General features: G+C 43.8%; 1 protein-coding gene across 1 annotated transcript in view; it reads left to right on the top strand.

Moving 5' to 3' along the window:
• cdh13 (cadherin 13, H-cadherin (heart)) overlaps window positions 1-21,990 on the top strand; it is a 515,993-nt gene that overhangs the window by 456,349 nt on the left and 37,654 nt on the right. The window contains exon 11 of the mRNA XM_045688176.2: window positions 629-771. Within this exon, the coding sequence (XP_045544132.1) occupies window positions 629-771 (143 nt within the window). The remainder of the gene's footprint in view (window positions 1-628; window positions 772-21,990) is intronic.

The following is a 21,990-nucleotide window of genomic DNA, read 5'->3' as shown; positions in this document are numbered from 1 at the left end:
AAGCACAAAGGTGCATGTGGAGTGTTTACTGGTAAACTTAAAGGGGTAAGAGGTGGTAAAGAGTGCGCGTGTGTGTTTAGTACCTCTGGGTGTGTGTATGGGATGGGGATTGGCCACTAAATCAGCGGTGTGTGACATGAACACAGATGAGAAGCCCCAGAGGCATGTCTCCATTCCCTAGCCAATCACAATGCACCACCCATCACCTCCCATCACCTGGCGCTCAGGATCACATTAGCAGGGTCATGGAGGCCTCATACTTCAGCCACTTTCCACACAAACTAGGTCATTTTTCTCTGAGAAGCTACCAGAGTTCATTCATCAAACTCAAAATCCAACTACAGTGTCCACAGACATACACAGCCGTCCACTCAACCTCACCCGCACCTCATACAGACTTCAGATACAGTACATGCAGTCTTGTCATGCTGTGATTCAAAAGCTTTGTATCTTTGATAGTTATTGTCCATTCAGTATCTCTTCATAGAAACATTTATTATTTTTCAATTGCACTTACTATCTTATGTCCCATAGGTGATGTCTACAAATCTTCAATATATTGTATAGTGTCATACCATGGTATTACCCTGAATATGTTCTGATCAGCTGTCATCTGTTCCCTGTTCAGGTTTGCGGTCCTGAGAGACCCGGCTAACTGGCTCAGCGTGAACCCGGTCAGAGGCACGGTGAACACCTCCGCCAATCTGGACCGCGAGTCGCCTTACGTTCACGACAACAAATACACCGCCATCTTTATGGCCACAGACAACGGTAAGTGATACATTCAATAAGTCTCTTTTTAAAACATTCCATACGGTGTCAAATCCACAAGTTACCACCGGCTAAATCTAAGAGGTTAAAATGCCTATTTACTCTGTTCCATCTGACTGCGCAATCCACGGTCTCATTAGCCCAGCCAGGCAATTTATAAACTTGATCTCCATTATAAAAAGCATCTAGACATTATCACATTTCTTTTAGACTAACATTTAGTTTTCAACAGCGGAGATTTGTATAAACCTTGCTGTCTGTCTCTCCAACATTTGCAACATTGTTTCAATATTCAAATTAGATATCCAGCTGTCCCATAGTAATGAATGTGTTGGGGGACGAGAGAGACAGGCAGAGTTTCTCAGCCAGTCGAAATCATGAATCAGCTGGCATCATTTTTATATAAAGAAATGTCAATTTAAAAAAGGTAAAACAAAACGAAGTGTAGCTAGTTGCAGTCTTTCCAGCTTCAGTTTGAAGTGATTGTGTTAGCTGTGCTGTTGGCTAGCTCCTCTGAACACCTGACGAAATCGCGCCACATTAACTCATTGTTTGGATGTATCCAAATAAATGCCTCTAGAAACAGTTTCAACAAATGCAAATGCAGCTATTTTGCTGTTAATCTGGCTGCACTTTTTGACCTGACTGTAAATTAGCCATAGTTGGCTAGCTAGCAAGCAAGGGAGAAGAATGTCGCCAGCCAGTATGGCAACGGAACATTTAGAATGAATGACTGGTTCGCGTCCATAGATACAGACTGGGTCACGTCTCTAGCAACCAAACCAATAAAATGAACGACCAGCCGGCTTGGGTAGCAACCCTAGATTAGTGTCAGGACTATATCTTGTGGAAGGATGAAATAATACGAATAAATTCATCAAAATAATGTTTTTTATGAAAATATGTCAATCATTATTTGAATATGTTGGTAACCCATTGTATAAAAGTGATAATGTCCTGCCAATATATACGTGCCAATATATCCTGCAAACACCGGCTCCGAGGGAATGTTTTGCCTTGTGTGGTATGTTTTGTGAGTTTTGAAACTCTTATGTAACCAATCATAAAATAAATACCATGGTAGGTTTTGTGGGTTTTGACAGTCTTTTGTAGGAGTCATAACCAGCCATAAAATAACGCAATATATGTCGCAATGGGTCTAAATACATGTGTCATGAGAGTGTTATGACCACATTATGACAGGTTATGACAAGTTATGTCAGCTGTTATGACATTATGACATGGTTATGACCTTGTTATAATGTGTTATGACGCTGGGTGTCAAGTAGTGTTACCAAATGGGGATAATATTTCCTGCTTTGGGAATTGTCTGTGCTCCCTGTCTAGCTTTCGTTTCAATGACTGTTAGCAAGCTGGACAGAGTGAAGAGACTATAAATGTAGGTCATTATCTTTTCTACACAGTTTCAATTTGGTTTTAGTCATTTCAATGTCGATTAAGCTCATTTAACTCTAAAAAAATGTATCTTACAAAAAAGAAATGTTTGACACCCCTGGCGCCGTGGATCATCCATTTAGCATCTGGAGAGACAATGTGTTATAAGGAATATTGCAAGAAATGTCATATTTAATCCTTAAATGATACCCTTACAACAACGTCATCGACTTTCATTAGTATGTCAATACAGAAAATGATTATCTGAAGGAGTTTTGTAGACGCGATGGCTTAATTCCAGACAGTATCAATGAGAGATGTAAAGTAAGATAAATGCATTATTATATCCTCTTCCATGTCCTCTATGTGGTGTATAACCGTGGTTTTACTCTCGCTCTTGGAGTTTTGACATCCAGGTATAGTCAGTGAGTAGAACCGTAATTTGTCTCACCTGGCACAGCCCAGCTTTAATTAACCTGAAGGCAATGTGATGTCCTTCTCGCTCTATCATGGACTGTGGTTTTGAGAGGCACACTCTCACAGCACTTAAGTATTTTTAGAGAGGGAGGGAGGGAAGTAGAGAGAGAAGTAGAGACAGCAGAGGGGAAGGATGGATAGATGCATACCCAAAGACAGAGGGATGGATGGAGGAACGAGGTGAGATAGAGAGATATGGAGAGAAAATGAGGAGATGAGGAAACGAGATTGTGATTGTACAGTAAGCCAAAGAGAGAGAGAGACCTGGCTCTCAAAAGAAGACAGGCTATGTGAACACTGCCCACAAAATGAGGTGGAAACTGAGCTGCATTTCCTAACCTATTGCCAAATGTATGACCATATTAGAGACACATATTTCTCTCAGATTACACAGAAAAAAATCTAATTTGGATAAACTCCCATATCTATTAGGTGAAATTCCACAGTGTGCCTTCACAGCAGCAAGATTTGTGACCTTTTACCACAAGAAAAGAGCAACCAGTGAAGAACAAACACCATTGTAAACACAACCCATATTTATGTTCATTTATCTGCCCTTTTATACTTTAACTATTTGCACATTGTTACAACACTGTACATAGAAGTGGCGGTCGGTGCCGTTTAAGATGAGGGAGGACGATTTATTTATTACAGCATATTGGATGACTGTCATTCATATTCCATTCAACCAGTTGAATGTAACATGTTCAGGCAACTACATGATACTCAAATGGTCCCAATACCCATCATGAGGTTGCTACAACCAACAATATAAATGAAAGTTTACAACATAGGTGCACACAGGTTGAGTGAAAAATTTGAGGTGACAGACAGTGACACATGGACAGACAGTGACACATTCAATACTGCCTTGCACACTCTTGCCTGCATCTAGCTGATCTAGGGTGTAATCATTAGTCCAACAGTTGCAAATGAGTTTCTCTTGGACAAATTCTGGTATGTTTCATTTCATTCCGTTTGCTTCTGTTTAAGAAAACTTTTTTTCAACAGAATCGGCGTAATGAATACATCCCTGATCACGCGTAAACACAGTTCACTTTCATAGCAGCCACGTTGTATTCCTTCTCGCATCTATGTGCTCTCCTCCTCTCCTCTTTTCCCTTCGCTTGTGGACTTCAATACACAACACATCAGCTGTAGGAGACCAGGCAAAAAAGCTTTCCAAGCCAAACCACATCATAACCGCTACACACAGCCTACATCGTTGTCACCATATTAGCTAAAGTAACGTCATAGTCAACATAGCTAATATAACTAACTCGTTAGTAAACCCACTACTGCTCGCCTGAGGTAGAGTACCTCATGATAAGCTGTAGACCACACTGTCTACCAAGAGAGTTCACATCTATATTATTCGTAGCCGTCTATTTACCACCAAAAACCAATGCTGGCACTCAGACCGCACTCAACAAGCTGTATAAGGCCATCAGCAAACAAGAAAATGCTCATACAGAAGTGGCGCTCCTAGTAGCCGGGGACTTTAATGCAGGCAAACTTAAATCCGTTTTACCTAATTTCTACCAGAAAGTCACGTGCAATGTGCAAAAAACTCTAGACCACCTTTACTCCACACACAGAGACGCATACAAAGCTCTCCCTCGCACTCCATTTGGCAAATCTGACCATAATTCTATCCTCCTGATTCCTGCTTACAAGCAAAAATGAAAGCAGGAAGTACCAGTGACTCGCTCAATACGGAAGTCGTCAGATGATGCGGATGCTAAGCTACAGGACTGTTTTGCTAGCACAGACTGGAATATGTTAATCCAATGGCGTTGAGGAGTATACCACCTCAGTCACCGGCTTCATCAATAAGTGCCTCGACAACGTCGTCCCCACAGTGACCGTACGTACATATCCCAACTAGGAGCCATCGATTAAAGGCAACATCCGCACCGAGCGAAAGGCAAGAGCTGCCGCTTTCAAAGATTGAATCCTACTACACCAGCTCTGACGCTCATCGTATGTGGAAGGGCTTGCAAACTATTACAGACTACAAAGGGAAACCCAGCCATGAGCTGCCCAGTGACCGAGCCTACCAGACGAGCTAAATCCCTTTTAAGCTTGCTTCGAGGCAAGCAACACTGAAGCATGCATGGAACCACCAGCTGTTCCCGGAAGACTGTGTGATCACACTCTACCTTTTAAACAGGTCAACATTCACAATGCCACGGGGCCAGACGGATTACCAGGACTTGTACTCAGAGCATGTATGAACCAACTGGCAAGTGTCTTCACTGACATTTTCAACCTCTCCCTGACCGAGTCTGTAATACCTACATGTTTCAAGCAGACCACCATAGTCCCTGTGCCCAAGAAACTGAAAGCAACTTGCCTAAATGATTACCGCCCCGTAGCACTCACGTCGGTAGCCATGAAGTGCTTTGAAAGACTGGTAATTTCTCACATCAACACCATCATGCCGGAAACCCTATAGCATAGCGCCCCAACAGAGCCACAGATGATGCAATCTCAATCGCACACCACACTGCCCTTTCCAACCTGGACAAATGAACACCTGTTTCAGAATGCTGTTCACTGACTCCAGCTCAGCGTTCAACACCATAATACCCACAAAGCGCATCACTAAGCTAAGGACCCATCATTAAGTTTGCTGATGACACAACAGTGGTAGGCCTGATCAACGGCAACAATGAGACAGCCTATAGGGAGGAGGTCAGAGACCTGGCAGTGTGGTGCCAGGCCAACAACCTCTCCCTCAGTGTGAGCAAGACAAAGGAGCTGATCGTGGACTACAGGAAAAGGAGGGCTGAACATGCCCCATTCACATAGATGGGCCTGTAGTGGAGCAGGTAGAGAGTTTCCAGTTCCTTGGTGTCCACATCACCAATAAACTATCATGGTCCAAACACACCAAAACAGTCGTGAAGAGGGCACGACAATGCTTTTCGCCCTCAGGAGACGTACAGCCCAGTACATCACTGGGGCCAGGCTTCTTGCCATCCAGGATCCATATCCAAGGCGGTGTCAGAGGAAGGCCCCAAAAATTGTCAAAGACTCCAGTCACCCAAGTCATAGACTGTTCTCTCTACTACCGCACAGCAAGCGGTACCGGAGAGTCAAGTCTAGGTCCAAAAGGCTGCTTAACAGCTTCTAACCCCAATCCATAAGACTGCTGAACAATTAACAAATTGCCACCCGGACTATTTGTTTTTACATCATTCCTACTCGCTGTTTAATATCTATGCATAGTCACTTTACCCTTACCTACATGTACAAATTACCTCGACTAACCTGTACCCCTGCACATTGACTCGGTACCGGTACCCTCTGTATATAGCCTCATTATTGTTGAGTCTAGTTGATAGGTAATCGACTAGCCAGACTGTTCCCCGTACTCCGCGTGTAGGGATTTGTACAACGTATGAACAAGGCTATTGAACTAGACATTGGTGTCTGTCTTTATTACTTTATCCAATATATCATACTGAAACATGGTATCAGAAGTGGCTCGAAAACCACACGTTTGTTATTTTTGTAGCTAAGTACAGTATAGGCGGAGTTACGTTCCATATGCGAACACACGCCATTTCCTACTCCTAGTCACAACACTGATCAACTCGTTGTTAGCTGGTTAGCTAGCATCACTACCTACCTCGATGACTGAAGGCAAAGAAATCTCCTATTCCATCACTATGGTAGCGAACATTCCGCCACCGAATCCCATGGTTCTCACAGGGGACTGGAATACTAATTGGGACAATTTCAGGGATGAATTCGAGGACTATGCGCTGGCGACCGGTCTACATGAGAAACCCAACGAGGTACAAGCGGCAACTCTGAGGAGTTTAATGGGCAGCGAATGCAGGCATATGTACCAGCACAATCTCACCCTCACAGCGCGACAACAGTGTGATGCAAAGGCTATATTGGATGCATTGGAGAATTACTTCAAACCCGGCAGAAACGTAATTTACAAGCCGTTCATTTTCGGAAGCTGCAAACAGGAAGAGGGTGAGTCAGTACACAACTTTGTAACCCGTTTGAGAGAAAAATCCGCCACTTGTGAATACGGGGGATTGAAAGATGAATTGATTCGTGACAAAATAGTACTGGGAATTGCAAAAGAGGATACGCGCCGGCGTCTACTGAGAGAGAGAGGCTTAACATTAGTAACTGCCATCGAAATGTGCCGCACTGCTGAAGTCACTGACATGAGAATGAGAGCAATGGAAATCAAAACCCCACGCTCCGACGTTGATACTGTTCACGCTGTTGTTAGGCAGACATTCAGACAAAACCAATCGAGGCAGAGTAATTCACCACGAACGGTGAACACAGAGAGCCCCGTAGCATGAAAATACTGTGGGAATACACACACACGTGGCAAAGAGCACTGCCCTGCCTATGGAAAACCATGCAGAGCTTGTGGAACTAATAATCACTTTGCAAAAGTGTGTCTCAAAAGCAAAAGAAGGGTGAGTGAGGGCAAGATTCACTGTGTTGATGATGTCACTCAATGTTCAGAGCTGAACAGTGAAAGTGACATTTACATGCATGAATCCATTGGGGCTGTACACTCAAGAGGGAAGAAATGGTTTGTGACACTACGATTACACAACAAGCAACAACAATGTCAACTGGATTCCGGTGCTACATGCAACGTAATGAGCTACAAAGACAAAATCAATCTGGCACCTGACACACATCTATTGCCCAGCGACACTAGACTAAAGGTGTACTCAGGAGAGCTAATGAGCTCTATGGGCACCTTTGAGACCGAATGTGTTATTCGGGGACGCAAACACAAGCTGGAGTTTGAGATTGTGAAAACCAGTCAACATCCTCTCCTCTCAGGCTCTACATGCGAACGCCTGGGACTGATGCAGTTCACTGTACCAAATGACCTGCACATTGTGGATCATGTCCAGCATGGACCCCTGTCCAAAGAACAACTACTCAGCAGATATGGCGATGTATTCAACATGCCCGTTGAATCAGTGCCTGGGGAGGTACACTTTGAAGTGGATGAGAGCATCACTCCAGTCCAGTGTGCTCTTCGCAATGTGCCCATTGCAATGAAAGTGGCTGTGAAGGCCCAGCTGGACAAGTATGAGGCCGATGGCCACATGACATCTGTGACCGAACCAACTGACTGGATCAGCAATATGGTCATAGTGAAAAAAACAGAGAAGCAGAGGGTCTGCATCGACCCAAAGCATCTGAACCAAGCACTGAAACGATCCCACTACATCATGCCGACACTAGAGGATGTCCTCTACAAGCTTCCCAAGGCCAGGATTTTCACCTTGGTGGATGCCCAAGATGCATTCCTTCAATGCAAGCTGGACGAAGAAAGCAGCTTCATGACTACCTTCTGGACCCCCTGGGGTCAGAAACGCTGGCTCAAGCTCCCGTTTGGTGTCTCAGTGGCGCCTGAGGTATACCAACGCAAGCAGCACGAGTCACTGGCTGGGCTCAAGGGCATTGAACCCATTGCCGATGATGTCCTGATCGTAGGCTGAGGTGACACAGATGAAGAAGCAGAACGCGACCACGATGTGAAGCTCCTGGCACTGATGGAGCGCTGTCGATCAGCTAAGCTTCGTCTTGGCCTAAAGAAGCTGCAGTTCAAGGTGAAAGACGTCCACTTCCATGGCCACATTCTCTCGGCAAAAGGCCTGAAGCCGGACCCAGACAAGGTCAGAGCGATCCTCGACATGCCAAACCCGTCTGATGCAAAAGGAGTACAGCGTCTCATCGGTTTTGCAAACTATCTTGCAAAGTTCATGCCACACCTATCAGCAGTCTGTGAGCCTCTGCGCCGGTTGCTGGACAAAGACACACCATGGCACTGGCTACCCAAGCACGAGGCTGCAGTGCAGGAGATGAAATCTCTGGCTTCATCCATGCCAGTGTTGCGCTACTACGACGTCACGAAGCCTGTCACAATCCAGAGCGACTCCAGCCAAAGGGGACTTGGATGCTGCCTTATGCAGGAAGGCCAGCCCGTTGCATTTGCCTCGAGAGCGCTCACTCCCACCGAACAGAACTATGCACAAATTGAAAAAGAGTGCCTCAGCATCGTCTTCTCCTGCCAGCGATTCCATCACTACTTATATGGTCGAGAGCTGGTCACCGCTGAAACTGACCACAAACCACTCATTGCCATATTCAGTAAACCTCTCCTCAACGCGCCCAAGAGGCTTCAAAGCATGCTCCTGACTCTGCAAAACTACAGCCTGAAGGTCATTTACAAGCCAGGACCAGAGATGTACATCAGCGACACACTGAGCAGGACAACAGCACAATGTACAGGCAGAGGCACTGCCTATCAGCGGCAAGCCATCTGTTTGCTACAGCAGGAACAACAAGATGTTCAACAGATCAATCAGGCAGACTACTTAAACGTCACAGATCACCACCTAGCCCAGATCAGGCAACACACTGACAAGGACGAACACCTACAATCACTGAAGTCCATGGCTCTCGCAGGTTGGCCATATCTGAAAGAGGAGACACCTTTCACAGTGAGAGAATACTGGACCTTTCGAGATGAGATCAGTATGCAAAATGGCGTCTTGTTCAGAGGTCAGAAGGTCATTATTCCCAAATCACTACGTCCAGAGATGCTGACCCGCATACACTCCAGTCACGTTGCAGGTGACGCATGCTACCGTCAGGTTCGTGAAACATTATACTGTCCAAACATGCAAGCAGAAATTAAAGACTTTGTCAGCAACTGTACCACATGCAACGAGTACGCTCATGAACAGCAAAAGGAAACCATGATGTCACATGAACTGCCCACAAGGGCCTGGCAAATCGTCAGCATGGACTTATTCAGCCACAGACAAAAGGACTATCTTCTCATTGTTGATCACTACTCTGACTTTTGGGAAATTGAACTGCTCCCTGACTTGTCTGCAGAGACGGTCATAAAGCGCTGCAAGGCGCAGTTTGCAAGGCAAGGTCAGCCTGACAAGGTAATCACGGACAATGGCCCACAATTCACTGCACAGTTCAAGCATTTCGCCTCAGAATGGGAGTTTGACCACGTGACCTCCTCTCCAAGACACCCAAAATCAAATGGCAAGGCAGAGTCAGCTGTCAAGATTGCAAAAAACCTGTTAAGCAGGGCCGTACGCGACAGCAACGACCCATGGAAAGCGATCTTACAGTGGAGGAACACACCCACCGAAAACATGGACAGCAGCCCAGCACAACGCCTTCTGTCCAGACGTCTGAAGACTACCATCCCCGTGGCTAAGAAGCTACTTGAGCCCTGCGTCATGGTTGGCGACACGGACAAACTGCGTCACAGAAAGCAGCTCGCTAAGTGCTTCTATGACCGGACTGCTCGAGACCTACCAGAGCTGGAGGTGGGTGAAACGATAAGGATGAAACCGCTGCCGGGAGACCACACAGGACTTTGGAGGCTGGGCACGTGCCTACAGAGAGTTGCACCACGTTCTTACCTGGTGGATGTTGGTGGCTCCCTCTATCGTCGCAATCGGGTGGATTTGCGCGTAGCAGAGCAGACAAACCAGAACACGCCATACACTCACCTAGATGAGCTGGATCACAGTCCAGGCCTAAGGGTAAGAGGCGCAGAATTGAGACATGAGCCAACTGAAGGTGAGGCTTCTACCCCACCAAGCTCTCCAGCTCGTGGCACTAATCCTACCCCTGTCAGAGCCCATACTTACTCACGGGTGGGTCGGCTTGTCAAGCCACCGAACAGGCTTACTATGTAAGCAAGAGACTGTGTTCACTTGTCCTCTGTTTATAAAAAAAAGGGAAAAAAGAAAGGAAGATGACAACTGAAGTAAAAAGAAAATGTCATGCTTTTTCAATTGTTATGACTTGATTGTTAAGAATTTAATGTTATGCTGTTATGTTTGCACTTTCTATTGAAAAGGATGATGTTACGGAGTCTAGTTGATAGGTAATCGACTAGCCTGACTGTACCCCGGACTCCGCGTGTAGGGATTTGTACAATGCATGAACAAGGCTATTGAACTAGACATTGGTGTCTGTCTTTATTACTTTATCCAATATATCACACTGAAACAATTATTGTTATTTTATTGTTAATTTTTAATGTATTTTTGACTTTATTTAGTAAATATTTTCTTAACTCTATTTCTTGAACTGCATTGTTGGTTAAGTGCTTGTAAGTAAGCATTTCACAGTCATTTCTACACTTGTGGTATTCAGCGCATGTGACAAAAATTTGATTTTGATTTGATTTACAGTCACGCAGTGACATTAGTGTACTGTCAGTCAGTAAGCAGTTTAGCAGTTACACCAGCGGGCCTCGGTGGCAATACCTTTGTAAAACCAAAATCTTACCTTGACTTGGAAGAAGAGTTCTAGTGTTGTGTGGGATTGTCATAGCCAGCTAGCTATCATAGCATTCCTCTGTTTGAGCAGGGTGTTTGATTATGTTAAACTAGCTAGCTGCATTTGCTAGCAAAGTAAGTGAAACTGAAAGTGAAAAACCCCCAGAAAATGTCTTTCTCTATCTCTCTCTTGCCTCTCCTTCAGAAATGAATTTGTTCAAAACGGTTCAACTATTGTCTTTCTCTCTCTTTGAGTCAACTACTCACCACATTTTATGTACTGTGGTGCTAGCTAGCTGTAGCTTATTCTTTCAGTACTAGATGAATTATCTGCACCTTTGATTGGGTGGACAAAATGTCAGTTCATGCTGCAAAAGCTCTGATAGGTTGGAGGACATCCTCCGGATATTGTCATAATTACTGTGTAAGTCTATGGAAGGGGGTGAGAACCATTACCCTCCAAGGTTTTCTATTGAAGTCAATGTAACCAGATGAGGACAGAAGCTGGTTGTCCTCCGGGTATACCATGGTGCTACCTTACAGAGTGCTGCTGATGCTACTCTAGACCTTCATTGTAAAAGAGTGTGTTTTAATCAATTATTTGGTAACGTGAATATATTTATGATAACTTTTTAAATGTTTTACAATTTTATTTGTATAAAATTTACTGAGGAGGATGGTCCTATGATCCTCCACTGGTAGACAGCCATAATATCACCTTTGAAATGTATTTTTTCCTTTGAAACATTTGTGAGTGTAATGTTTACTGTTAATTTTGATTGTTTATTTCACTTTTTGTTTATTATCTATTTCACTTGCTTTGACAATGTACGCATATGTTTCCCATGCCAATAAAGCCCTTTGAATGGAATTGAGAGTGAGAGAAAGAAAGAGATCGAGAGAGAGTAGAAAAGGCTTTGTCTTCTCTACTAGGATGACTCCCCTCAGGGAACTTCTGACAGATCCATTAACAGATGTGTGAGATTCTATTAACAGGGCTGGAGAGCAAAGCAGCACTGTGGTGCTCTGCAGCTTGCAGAGAGGGCTGGAGGAAGCAGAGGAGGCCAGTCCCATCATGGTGCTCTGGGACTGCAGGGCTGGGGTGAGCCCAAGTGCCCACCAAACTCAGATGAGATCTTAGTTGCAGACAGAAATATTATATCTATTCATGTGTTACCAGCACTTTTCACTCAGACTGTGTCTCTGTATCCACTTCTCACCCTCTCAGTCCCACTCCTTCTTTTACGAGCGAGGGAGGGATGGAGCGAAGGAGTTGTGATTTGAACAGTTGGAAGAACAGGCATGTGAAATGACAGACCTTCTGAGAGGCAGACGATGGGGATGAGATTGCAGGAGAAAACTAATAGAAATGATCTGGAAGCTGGGGTAGGGTGGTGTAGCTAGTCGTTGCCAGCATGACTAATGAGTTGACATTTTGCGCCAGCAGTGATTGACTCATTAAAATGGGGAATGTCAATAAAGGGGTTTAATATTCTCTGATTCCAGCTGTACTCTTTGGACCATTGCTGTCAATAGTGTAGTTATGACTATTATTTCTCTTTTTTTAACTGCAGGTTTCTGTAAAACAATTGCCTGTTATGATGTTCATGCACTGAGCAGTCTAGCAGCTGCAGTAACCTGCTAATAAATCATAGTTTATGAAGGCAATTTGAGCCATGTGTTGTATGTCTAAGAACATGCCCTCTGGGTATTTGCTGGAGTAATGTCCCAGTCTCTGTCTGTGCACTGCATGCCATGCTCAGCTTCTGTGTGTGTGTGTGTGTGTGTGTGTGTGTGTGTGTGTGTGTGTGTGTGTGTGTGTGTGTGTGTGTGTGTGTGTGTGTGTGTGTGTGTGTGTGTGTGTGTGTGCGTGTGCGTGTGTGCATGCATGTGTGCGTGTGCGTCTGCACCTGTCTGTGTATATTTTCTTGTTTTTCCATTGTGGTCGTGATGGCAGCAGAAGGCAGATTTCTGCTGTACCTGTACCTTTGTGTGTGCCCCTGGCTTGCGGAAAGTCCTCTGTCATGGACAGGCTGAAGCTCGTCTGCAACAATATGTTAGATGATTGCATGACAACACACCTACGCCGGCTACTAACAGGGTATCGATCTAACACATGTCTTTATCTGGAGCACTCCAATCAATGTTCCAGCCCTCCCACTGACCAGCGCAGGTTACCGTTTTTCGTCGTGAATCTTGTTCTGGAGGCATTTCTGCAGAGTGGCAACTAGCACAGCCACAGAGTCATCAAATCTGATTTTTAACCCTAACATTAACCCTAACCTTAACCACACTGCTAACCCTAACCTTAAATTAAGACTGAAAAGCAAATGTTTGTTTTCATGAATTTCTACAATATTGACAATTTTGAAGCTGGCCTATCTAAGGGGAAATAGCTCAGTTCTGCCTCCAGGACAAGACTCATTGTCACGCCTGCTCCCGCTCCCCCTCCCTGGCGCTCGAAGGCCTCCATCATTATGCACACCCGCCTTTCCCCGTCACGTGCATCAGCAATTATTGGACTCACCTGGACTCAATCACCTGTGTCATTACCTCCCCTATATCTGTCTGTTCCCAAGCTCTGTTCCCTGCTTCAGGATTAATGTTCTTATGTCGTTGTGTTACCCGGTGCTGACGCTGTTCCTGTCTTGTTTAATGTCTGTGCTATATTAAATGTTGACTCCCGTACCTGCTTCTCATCTCCAGCGTCTGTCCTTACAATCATGACAATAAATGTCAACCTGCCTGACCAGCAGAGAGCTCCGGCTGAGAGGGAGAAAGGGAGGCAGAGGGCAGGAGAGAGGGAGAGTAAGAGGGAGAAAGGGAGGGAGGGAGGAAGGGAGGGGGAGAGAGGGAGCAAGAAGAGAGAGAGTGTGATTCCTGTAAAGGTTGAGAAAAAATGTAAAAGGTTGCTTTGGATAAAAGCACCTGCTGAATGGTTTATTATTCTTAACTTTTTAGTGACAGGGGGCAGTATTCGGAAATTCAGATGAGTGACGTGCCCAAATTAAACTGCCTGTTACTCGGGCCCAGAAGGTAGGATATGCATATTATTAGTAGATTTGGATAGAAAACACTCTGAAGTTTGTAAAACTGTTTGAATGATGTCTGTGAGTATAACAGAACTCATATGGCAGGCAAAAACCAGAGACAAAATCCAACCAGGAAGTGGTTTGTAGTTTTTCAAGTGATTGCCTATCCAAACTACAGTGTCTGTGGGGTCATTTTGCACTTCCTAAGGCTTCCACTAGATGTCAACAGTCTTTAGAACCTTGTTTCATGCTTCTACTGTTACTGGGGAGAGAATAAGAGCTGACTCGAGCCTTTGAACTATGAGTTGTTTACTGCGAGGTCACGAAGGCGCACCGTTCCTTCTTTTTCCTCTGTAATGAATATGCTATTGTCCGGTTGGAATATTATCGAAGATTTATGTTAAAAAGACCCTAAGGATTGATTGTAAACATCGGTTGACATGTTTCTACGAACGGTAATGGAACATTTTGACTTTTCGTCTCTGGTTTTGCGCTCACGCATTGTGCCTTTGGATAGGGATCTGAACACGTGAACAAAACGGAGGTATTTGACATAAATATGGAGTTTATCGAACAAAACAAACATTTCTTGTGGAAGTGGGAGTCCTGGGAGTGCATTCCGACGAAGATCAGCAAAGGTAAGTGAAGATTTATAATACTATTTCTGAGTTTTGTTGACTCCAGTACTTGGCGTGTAACTGTATAGCTTGCTTTAATGGCTGAGCTCTGTACTCAGAATATTGAACAATGTGCTTTCGCCGTAAAGCTATTTTGAAATCTGACACAGCGGTTGCATTAACCTCTCTGGGACATGTGGGACGCTAGCGTCCCACCCACGGGACACACTAGTCAACAGCCAGTGAAATAGCAGGGCGGCAAATTCAAAACAACAAAAATCTCATAATTCAAATTTCTCAAACATACAACTATTATATCCCATTTTAAAAATACACTTCTCGTTAATCCAACCACATTGTCCGATTAACGGTGAAAGCATAACATTAAATTATGTTAGGACAGCGCCTAAACAAGAAAAACCACACAGCCATTTTCCAAGCAAGGAGAGGCGTCACAAAAACCAGAAATACAGCTAAAATGAATCACTAACCTTTGATGATCTTCATCAGATGACACTCCCAGGACTCAATGTTACACAATACATGTACAGTGGGGCAAAAAAGTATTTAGTCAGCCACCAATTGTGCAAGTTCTCCCACTTAAAAAGATGAGAGAGGCCTGTAATTTTCATCATAGGTACACGTCAACTATGACAGACAAAATGAGGGGAAAAAATCCAGAAAATCACATTGTAGCATTTTTTATGAATTTATTTGCAAATTATGGTGGAAAATAAGTATTTGGTCACCTACAAACAAGCAAGATTTCTGTCTCTCACAGACCTGTAACGTCTTCTTTAACCTCTTACATCTAGATGTTCCGCTAGCGGAACACCTGCTCCAATATCCAATGATGGGCGTGGCGCGAAATACAAACTCCTCTAAAATCCGAAAACTTCCATTTTTCAAACATATGACTATTTTACAGCATTTTAAAGACAAGACTCTCGTTAATCTAACCACGCTGTCCGATTTCAAAAAGGCTTTACAGCGAAAGCAAAACATTACATTATGTCAGCAGAGTACCCAGCCAGAAATAATCAGACACCCATTTTTCAAGCTAGCATATAATGTCACAAAAAACAAAACCACAGCTAAATGCAGCACTAACCTTTGATGATCTTCATCAGATGACAACCCTAGGACATTATGTTATACAATGCATGCATGTTTTGTTCAATCAAGTTCATATTTATATCATAAAACAGCTTTTTTACATTAGCATGTGACGTTCAGAACTAGCATACCCCCAGCAAACATCCGGTGAATTTACTAAATTACTCACGATAAACGTTCACAAAAAACATAACAATTATTTTAAGAATTATAGATACAGAACTCCTCTATGCACTCGATATGTCCGATTTTAAAATAGCTTTTCGGTGAAAGCACATTTTGCAATATTCTCAGTAGATAGCCCAGCCATCACGGCTAGCCATTTAGACACCGACCAAGTTTAGCCCTGACCAAACTCCGATTTACTATTACAAAAGTTTGATTACCTTTGTTGTCTTCGTCAGAATGCACTCCCAGGACTGCTACTTCAATAACAAATGTTGGTTTGGTCCAAAATAATCCATCGTTATATCCAAATAGCGGCGTTTTGTTTGTGCGTTCTAGACACTATACGAAGTGTAAATAAGGGTCACGAGCATGGCGCAATTCGTGACAAAAGATTTCTAAATATTCTATTACCGTACTTCGAAGCATGTCAACCGCTGTTTAAAATACATTTTTAGGCCATTTTTCTCGTAAAAAAGCGATAATATTCCGACCGGGAATCTGCGTTTAGGTAAACAGAGGAAAGAAAACAAAGCATTCGGTCGACGCGGGCACGCGCCTGAGTCTCACAGTACTGTAACCAGCCACTACCCAAACGCGCTACTTTGTTTCAACCAGAGCCTGCAAAGCCACGATTCAGCTTTTTGCCGCCTTCTGAGAGCCCATGGGAGCCGTAGGAAGTGTCACGTAACAGCAGAGATCCTCTGTAATGGATAGAGATGGCAAAGAAGGCCAAGAAATGGTCAGACAGAGTACTTCCTGTACAGAATCTTCTCAGGTTTTGGCCTGCCAAATGAGTTCTGTTATACTCACAGACACCATTCAAACAGTTTTAGAAACTTTGGAGTGTTTTCTATCCAAAGCTAATAATTATATGCATATTCTAGTTTCTGGACAGGAGTAATAATCAGATTAAATCGGGTACGTTTTTTATCCGGCTGTGAAAATACTGCCCCCTATCCATAACAGGTTAAGAGGCTCCTCTGTCTTCCACTCATTACCTGTATTAATGGCACCTGTTTGAACTTGTTATCAGTATAAAAGACACCTGTCCACAACCTCAAACAGTCACACTCCAAACTCCACTATGGCCAAGACCAAAGAGCTGTCAAAGGACACCAGAAACAAAATTGTAGACCTGCACCAGGCTGGGAAGACTGAATCTGCAATAGGTAAGCAGCTTGGTTTGAATAAATCAACTGTGGGAGCAATTATTAGGAAATGGAAGACATACAAGACCACTGATAATCTCCCTCGATCTGGGGCTCCACGCAAGATCTCACCCCGTGGGGTCAAAATGATCACAAGAACGGTGAGCAAAAATCCCAGAAGCACACGGGGGGACCTAGTGAATGACCTGCAGAGAGCTGGGACCAAATTAACAAAGCCTACCATCAGCAAGGGCATTGAAGATGAAACGTGGCTGGGTCTTTCAGCATGACAATGATCCCAAACACACTGCCCGGGAACGAAGGAGTGGCTTCGTAAGAAGCATTTGAAGGTCCTGGAGTGGCCTAGCCAGTCTCCAGATCTCAACCCCATAGAAAATCTTTGGAGGGAGTTGAAAGTCCGTGTTGCCCAGTGACAGCCCCAAAACATCACTGCTCTAGAGGAGATCTGCATGGAGGAATGGGCCAAAATACCAGCAACAGTGTGTGAAAACCTTGTGAAGACTTACAGAAAACGTTTGACCTGTGTCATTGCCAACAAAGGGTATATAACAAAGTATTGAGATAAACTTTTGTTATTTGCCAAATACTTATTTTCCACCATAATTTGCAAATAAATTCATAAAAAATCCTACAATGTGATTTTCTGGATTTTTTTTCTCATTTTGTCTGTCATAGTTGAAGTGTACCTATGATGAAAATTACAGGCCTCTCCCATCTTTTTAAGTGGGAGAACTTGCACAATTGGTGGCTGACTAAATACTTTTTTGCCCCACTGTATGTTTTGTTCGATAAAGTTCATATTTATATCCAAAAACCCCATTTTACATTGCCGCGTGATGTTCAGAAATGTTTTGCCTCCCAAAACCTCCGGTGAATGAGCACATCAATTTACAAAAATACTCATCATAAACGTTGATAAAATTTACAACAGTTATTGAAATAATTATAGATACACTTCTCCTTAAAGGTAGACTCAGTGATATGACGTAGATTCAGAAAGTAAACAGCATAGTAGGTACATTTCCACAATGACTAAGAGCTTTGAAGTGCGAGGCTCAACTTCTCTGCTGTTTTGGTCCCCTGGCTACCACGCTGTAACAGTGTGAAGCGAGACCGTGCACATATACTGTGTCTGATTGTCAGAGCAAAGTCTTGCATCTCGCTCATCTCAATATTTGAAGTGCTCCTCGTGACAACGCCATTTCACTAAATCTACCTTTAAGTATTAACTCGGTGTGAAGACATACGCAATCAATACATCTTAATTTTGTATTAATTAGAAAATGTTTCGATCATTTTTCTTTGACTTTTAAAATGTGGAGTAGGTAGATCGGTAGGGGAAAAAATGAAATGTAATCCCTTTTCAGATAACATTTTAGGACAGCAAAATGTGAAGACTGCAAGGGGTGTGTAGACTTTCACTAGGCACTGTATTTACAGGGGAAAGTGAGGAGAAAGTGATTTGGGAGAGAGTGGGAAAGAGAGGAGAGATATATAAAAAAAATCAGACTGTATATAATTATATGAATAAGGGCTGGGGGGTCTGAGTGAGAGGGTAGAGGAAGTCATTGTGATGTGTTTCTAGGGGCAGCATACACTCCCCTTATTGATTTCCTCGCTCTACTTCCTCCATGACTTTTACACTTCAGTACTTCTTAACTTTTCAGCCAGGAGCTCACTTTTTAGGTTCTAGTATGTTAGGAAAGGAAGAGAGACGAGAGAACTGATGCAGAACTGTTGTTGATACAATAAACCCAGCTGACCCCTTAGCTGGAGGAAAACCCTGTCCCTGAGGGAATAAAGAAAGTTGTATCGAATTGAACACCCACATGGCAAAAACAACAAGGGGCCATAGGGACATATTGTTCCCGGCTTCATCTGCTCTCTGCATAAACATCAGGTCAGGTCAAGCCTCCCTCTCACCAGCCCAGAGAGGTACAGAGGGATGGAGAGAAAAAGGAAATACACTACATCACCAAAAGTATGTGGACACCTGCTGGTCGAACATCTCATTCCAAAATCATGGGTATTAGTGGAGTTGATCCCCTCCTTTTCTGCTATAACAGCCTCCACTGTTGTGGGAAGGCTTTCCACTAGATGTTGAAACATTGCTACGGGGACTTGCATCCATGTTTTTGTGTATATGGCGCTGGAAGGGATGGCTGCCATTTTACGGGCTCCTAACCAAATGTGATATTTTGTTAGTTTTTTTCGCATTGTTTGTAACTCATTTTGTAGATAATGTCTCTTATGACCGAAAGAGCTTCTGGACATCAAAATAGCGATTACTCACCTCGATCTGGAGAAAGTGTTTTTCTTTAATGAGTCCGACACGAAGGATATACTGCTTTGTCAAGACAAGGCCCAAAACCCAGTCATCAGCGTGAAGAAAAGACAGAGGAAAAGGGGGAGGAGGGCGGGGTGCCTTGTAAGAATTCGCAGACGAGTAGGTAAACCACCACTACCCTCTGTATTATTGGCAAATGTGCAATCAATGAAAAACTAACTGGAAAATCTATGATAAAGACTATCCTACCAACGGGACATTAAATACTGTAATATCTTATGTTTCACCGAGACGTGGCTGAACAACGACACAGATAATGTAGAGCTGGCTGGCTTCTCGATGCATCAGCAGGACAGAGCACCTACATCTGGTAAGATGAGGGGCGGGAGTGTGTGTCTATTTGTCAATAAATGCTGGTGCGCGATGTCTAATATTAAAGAAGTCTCAAGGAATTGATCGCCTGAGGTGGAATACCTCATGATAAGCTGTAGACCACACTATCTACCAAAAGTGTTCTCATGTAAATTATTTGTAGCTGTCTATTTACCACCACAAACCGATGCTGGCACTAAGACGGCACTCAACAAACTGTATAAGGCCATAAGCAAACAAGAAAATGCTCATCCAGAAGTGGCGCTCCCTACCCCGGTCAACAGCTCTGCATCCCCCACAGCAACTTGCCCAAGCCTTCACCCAAATTCAGATAGCTGATGTTCTGAAAGAGCTACAAAATCTGGACCCCTACAAATCAGCAGGGATAGACAATCTAGACCCTCTGTTTCTAAACTTATCCAGCCTTGGTTTGTCAAATGACTGCCACGCCTGGTTCACCAACTACTTCTCAGATAGAGTTCAGTGTGTCAAATCGGAGGGCCTGTTGTCCGGACCTCTGGCAGTCTCTATGGGGGTGCCACAGGGTTCAATTCTCGGGCCGACTCTTTTCTCTGTATACATCAATGATGTCGCTCTTGCGGCTGGTGATTCTCTGATCCGCCTCTACGCAGACGACACCATTCTGTGTACTTCAGGCCCTTCTTTGGACACTGTGTTAAAAAACCTCCAGGCGAGCTTCAATGCCATACAACATTCCTTCTGTGGCATCCAACTGCTCTTAAATGCAAGTAAAACTAAATGCATGCTCTTCAACGGATCGCTGCCCACACCCATCTGCCCGTCTAGCATCACTACTCTGGACGGTTCTGACTTAGAATATGTGGACAACTACAAATACCTAGGTGTCTGGTTAGACTGTAAACTCTCCTTCCAGACTCACATTAAGCATCTCCAATCCAAAATTAAATCTAGAATCGGCTTCCTATTTCGCAACAAAGCCTCATTCACTCATGCTGCCAAACATACCCTCGTAAAACTGACTATCCTACCGATCCTTGACTTCAGTGATTTAATTTACAAAATAGCTTCCAACACTCTACTCAACAAATTGGATGTAGTCTATCACAGTGCCATTTGTTTTGTCACCAAAGCCCCATATACTACCCACCACTGTGACCTGTATGCTCTCGTTGGCTGGCCCTCGCTTCAAATCCGTCGCCTAACCCACTGGCTCCAGGTCATCTATAAGTCTTTGCTAGACAAAGCCCCGCCTTATCTCAGCTCACTGGTCACCATAGCAGCACCCACCCATAGCACACGCTCCAGCAGGTATATTTCACCGGTCATTCCCAAAGCCATCTCCTCTTTTGGCCGCCTTTCCTTCCAGTTCTCTGCTGCCAATGACTGGAACTAATTGCAAAGATCACTGAAGCTGGAGTCTTATATTTCCCTCACTAACTTTAAGCATCAGCTGTCAGAGCATCTCATAGATCACTGAACCTGTACGTAGCCCATCTGTAAATAGCCCACCCAACTACCTCATCCCCATACTGTAGTTGTTTTTTTTGTTGCTCATTTGCACCCCAGTATCTCTACTTGCACATTAATCTCCTGCACATCTATCACTCCAGTGTTTAATTGCTAAATTGTAATTATTTCACAACTATGGCCTATTTATTGCCTTACCTCCCTTATCTTACCTCATTTGCACACACTGTATATAGACCTTTTCTATTGTGTTATTGACTGTATGCTTGTTTATTCCATGTGTAAATCTGTGTTGTTGTTTGTGTCGCACTGCTTTGCTTTATCTTGGCCAGGTCGCAGTTGTAAATGAGAACTTGTTCTCAACTAGCCTACCTGGTTAAATAAAGGTGAAATTTAAAATTAAAAATATACTCCCTGGAATTGCATTTGTTTGGTAGCATTTGCTAACTGGTTAAGGTGGTATTTCGAAGTAAAGTGATTTGTGATTATTGTTTGGCTAACACTTCTATATGTGTGGGTTATGTTGTGGGCACTACTTTGATTGAGAGTTACTTACTGAGGTTCATGTTCAAAGTATTTGTGACATTTGGATACTGCCTGTTGCTACTTTCTTTGGTGTGGAATTAGTGTTGGTTTGTGCTGCAGTGGAGGGAGGACCACAGTTTATCTCCATACCCTGTTCCAGTTGGAGATCCTGCTTTGCTCATTGTTGGGACAGATTAGTGTTTGTGCGGTGTTAGCAGAGAGAGATTGTCGGGGTAGCATGGATTGGCTACCTGGACTCTTCTCTTCTCCCCTGGTAGGTTTAGC

The sequence above is a fragment of the Salmo salar genome, chromosome 10, assembly GCF_965601325.2.
Source record: "Salmo salar chromosome 10, fSalSal1, whole genome shotgun sequence".
Classification (NCBI taxonomy): Eukaryota; Metazoa; Chordata; class Actinopteri; order Salmoniformes; family Salmonidae; genus Salmo; species Salmo salar.
Note: the sequence above shows the minus strand (reverse complement) of the source record. Positions and strands in the feature narration are given on the sequence as shown.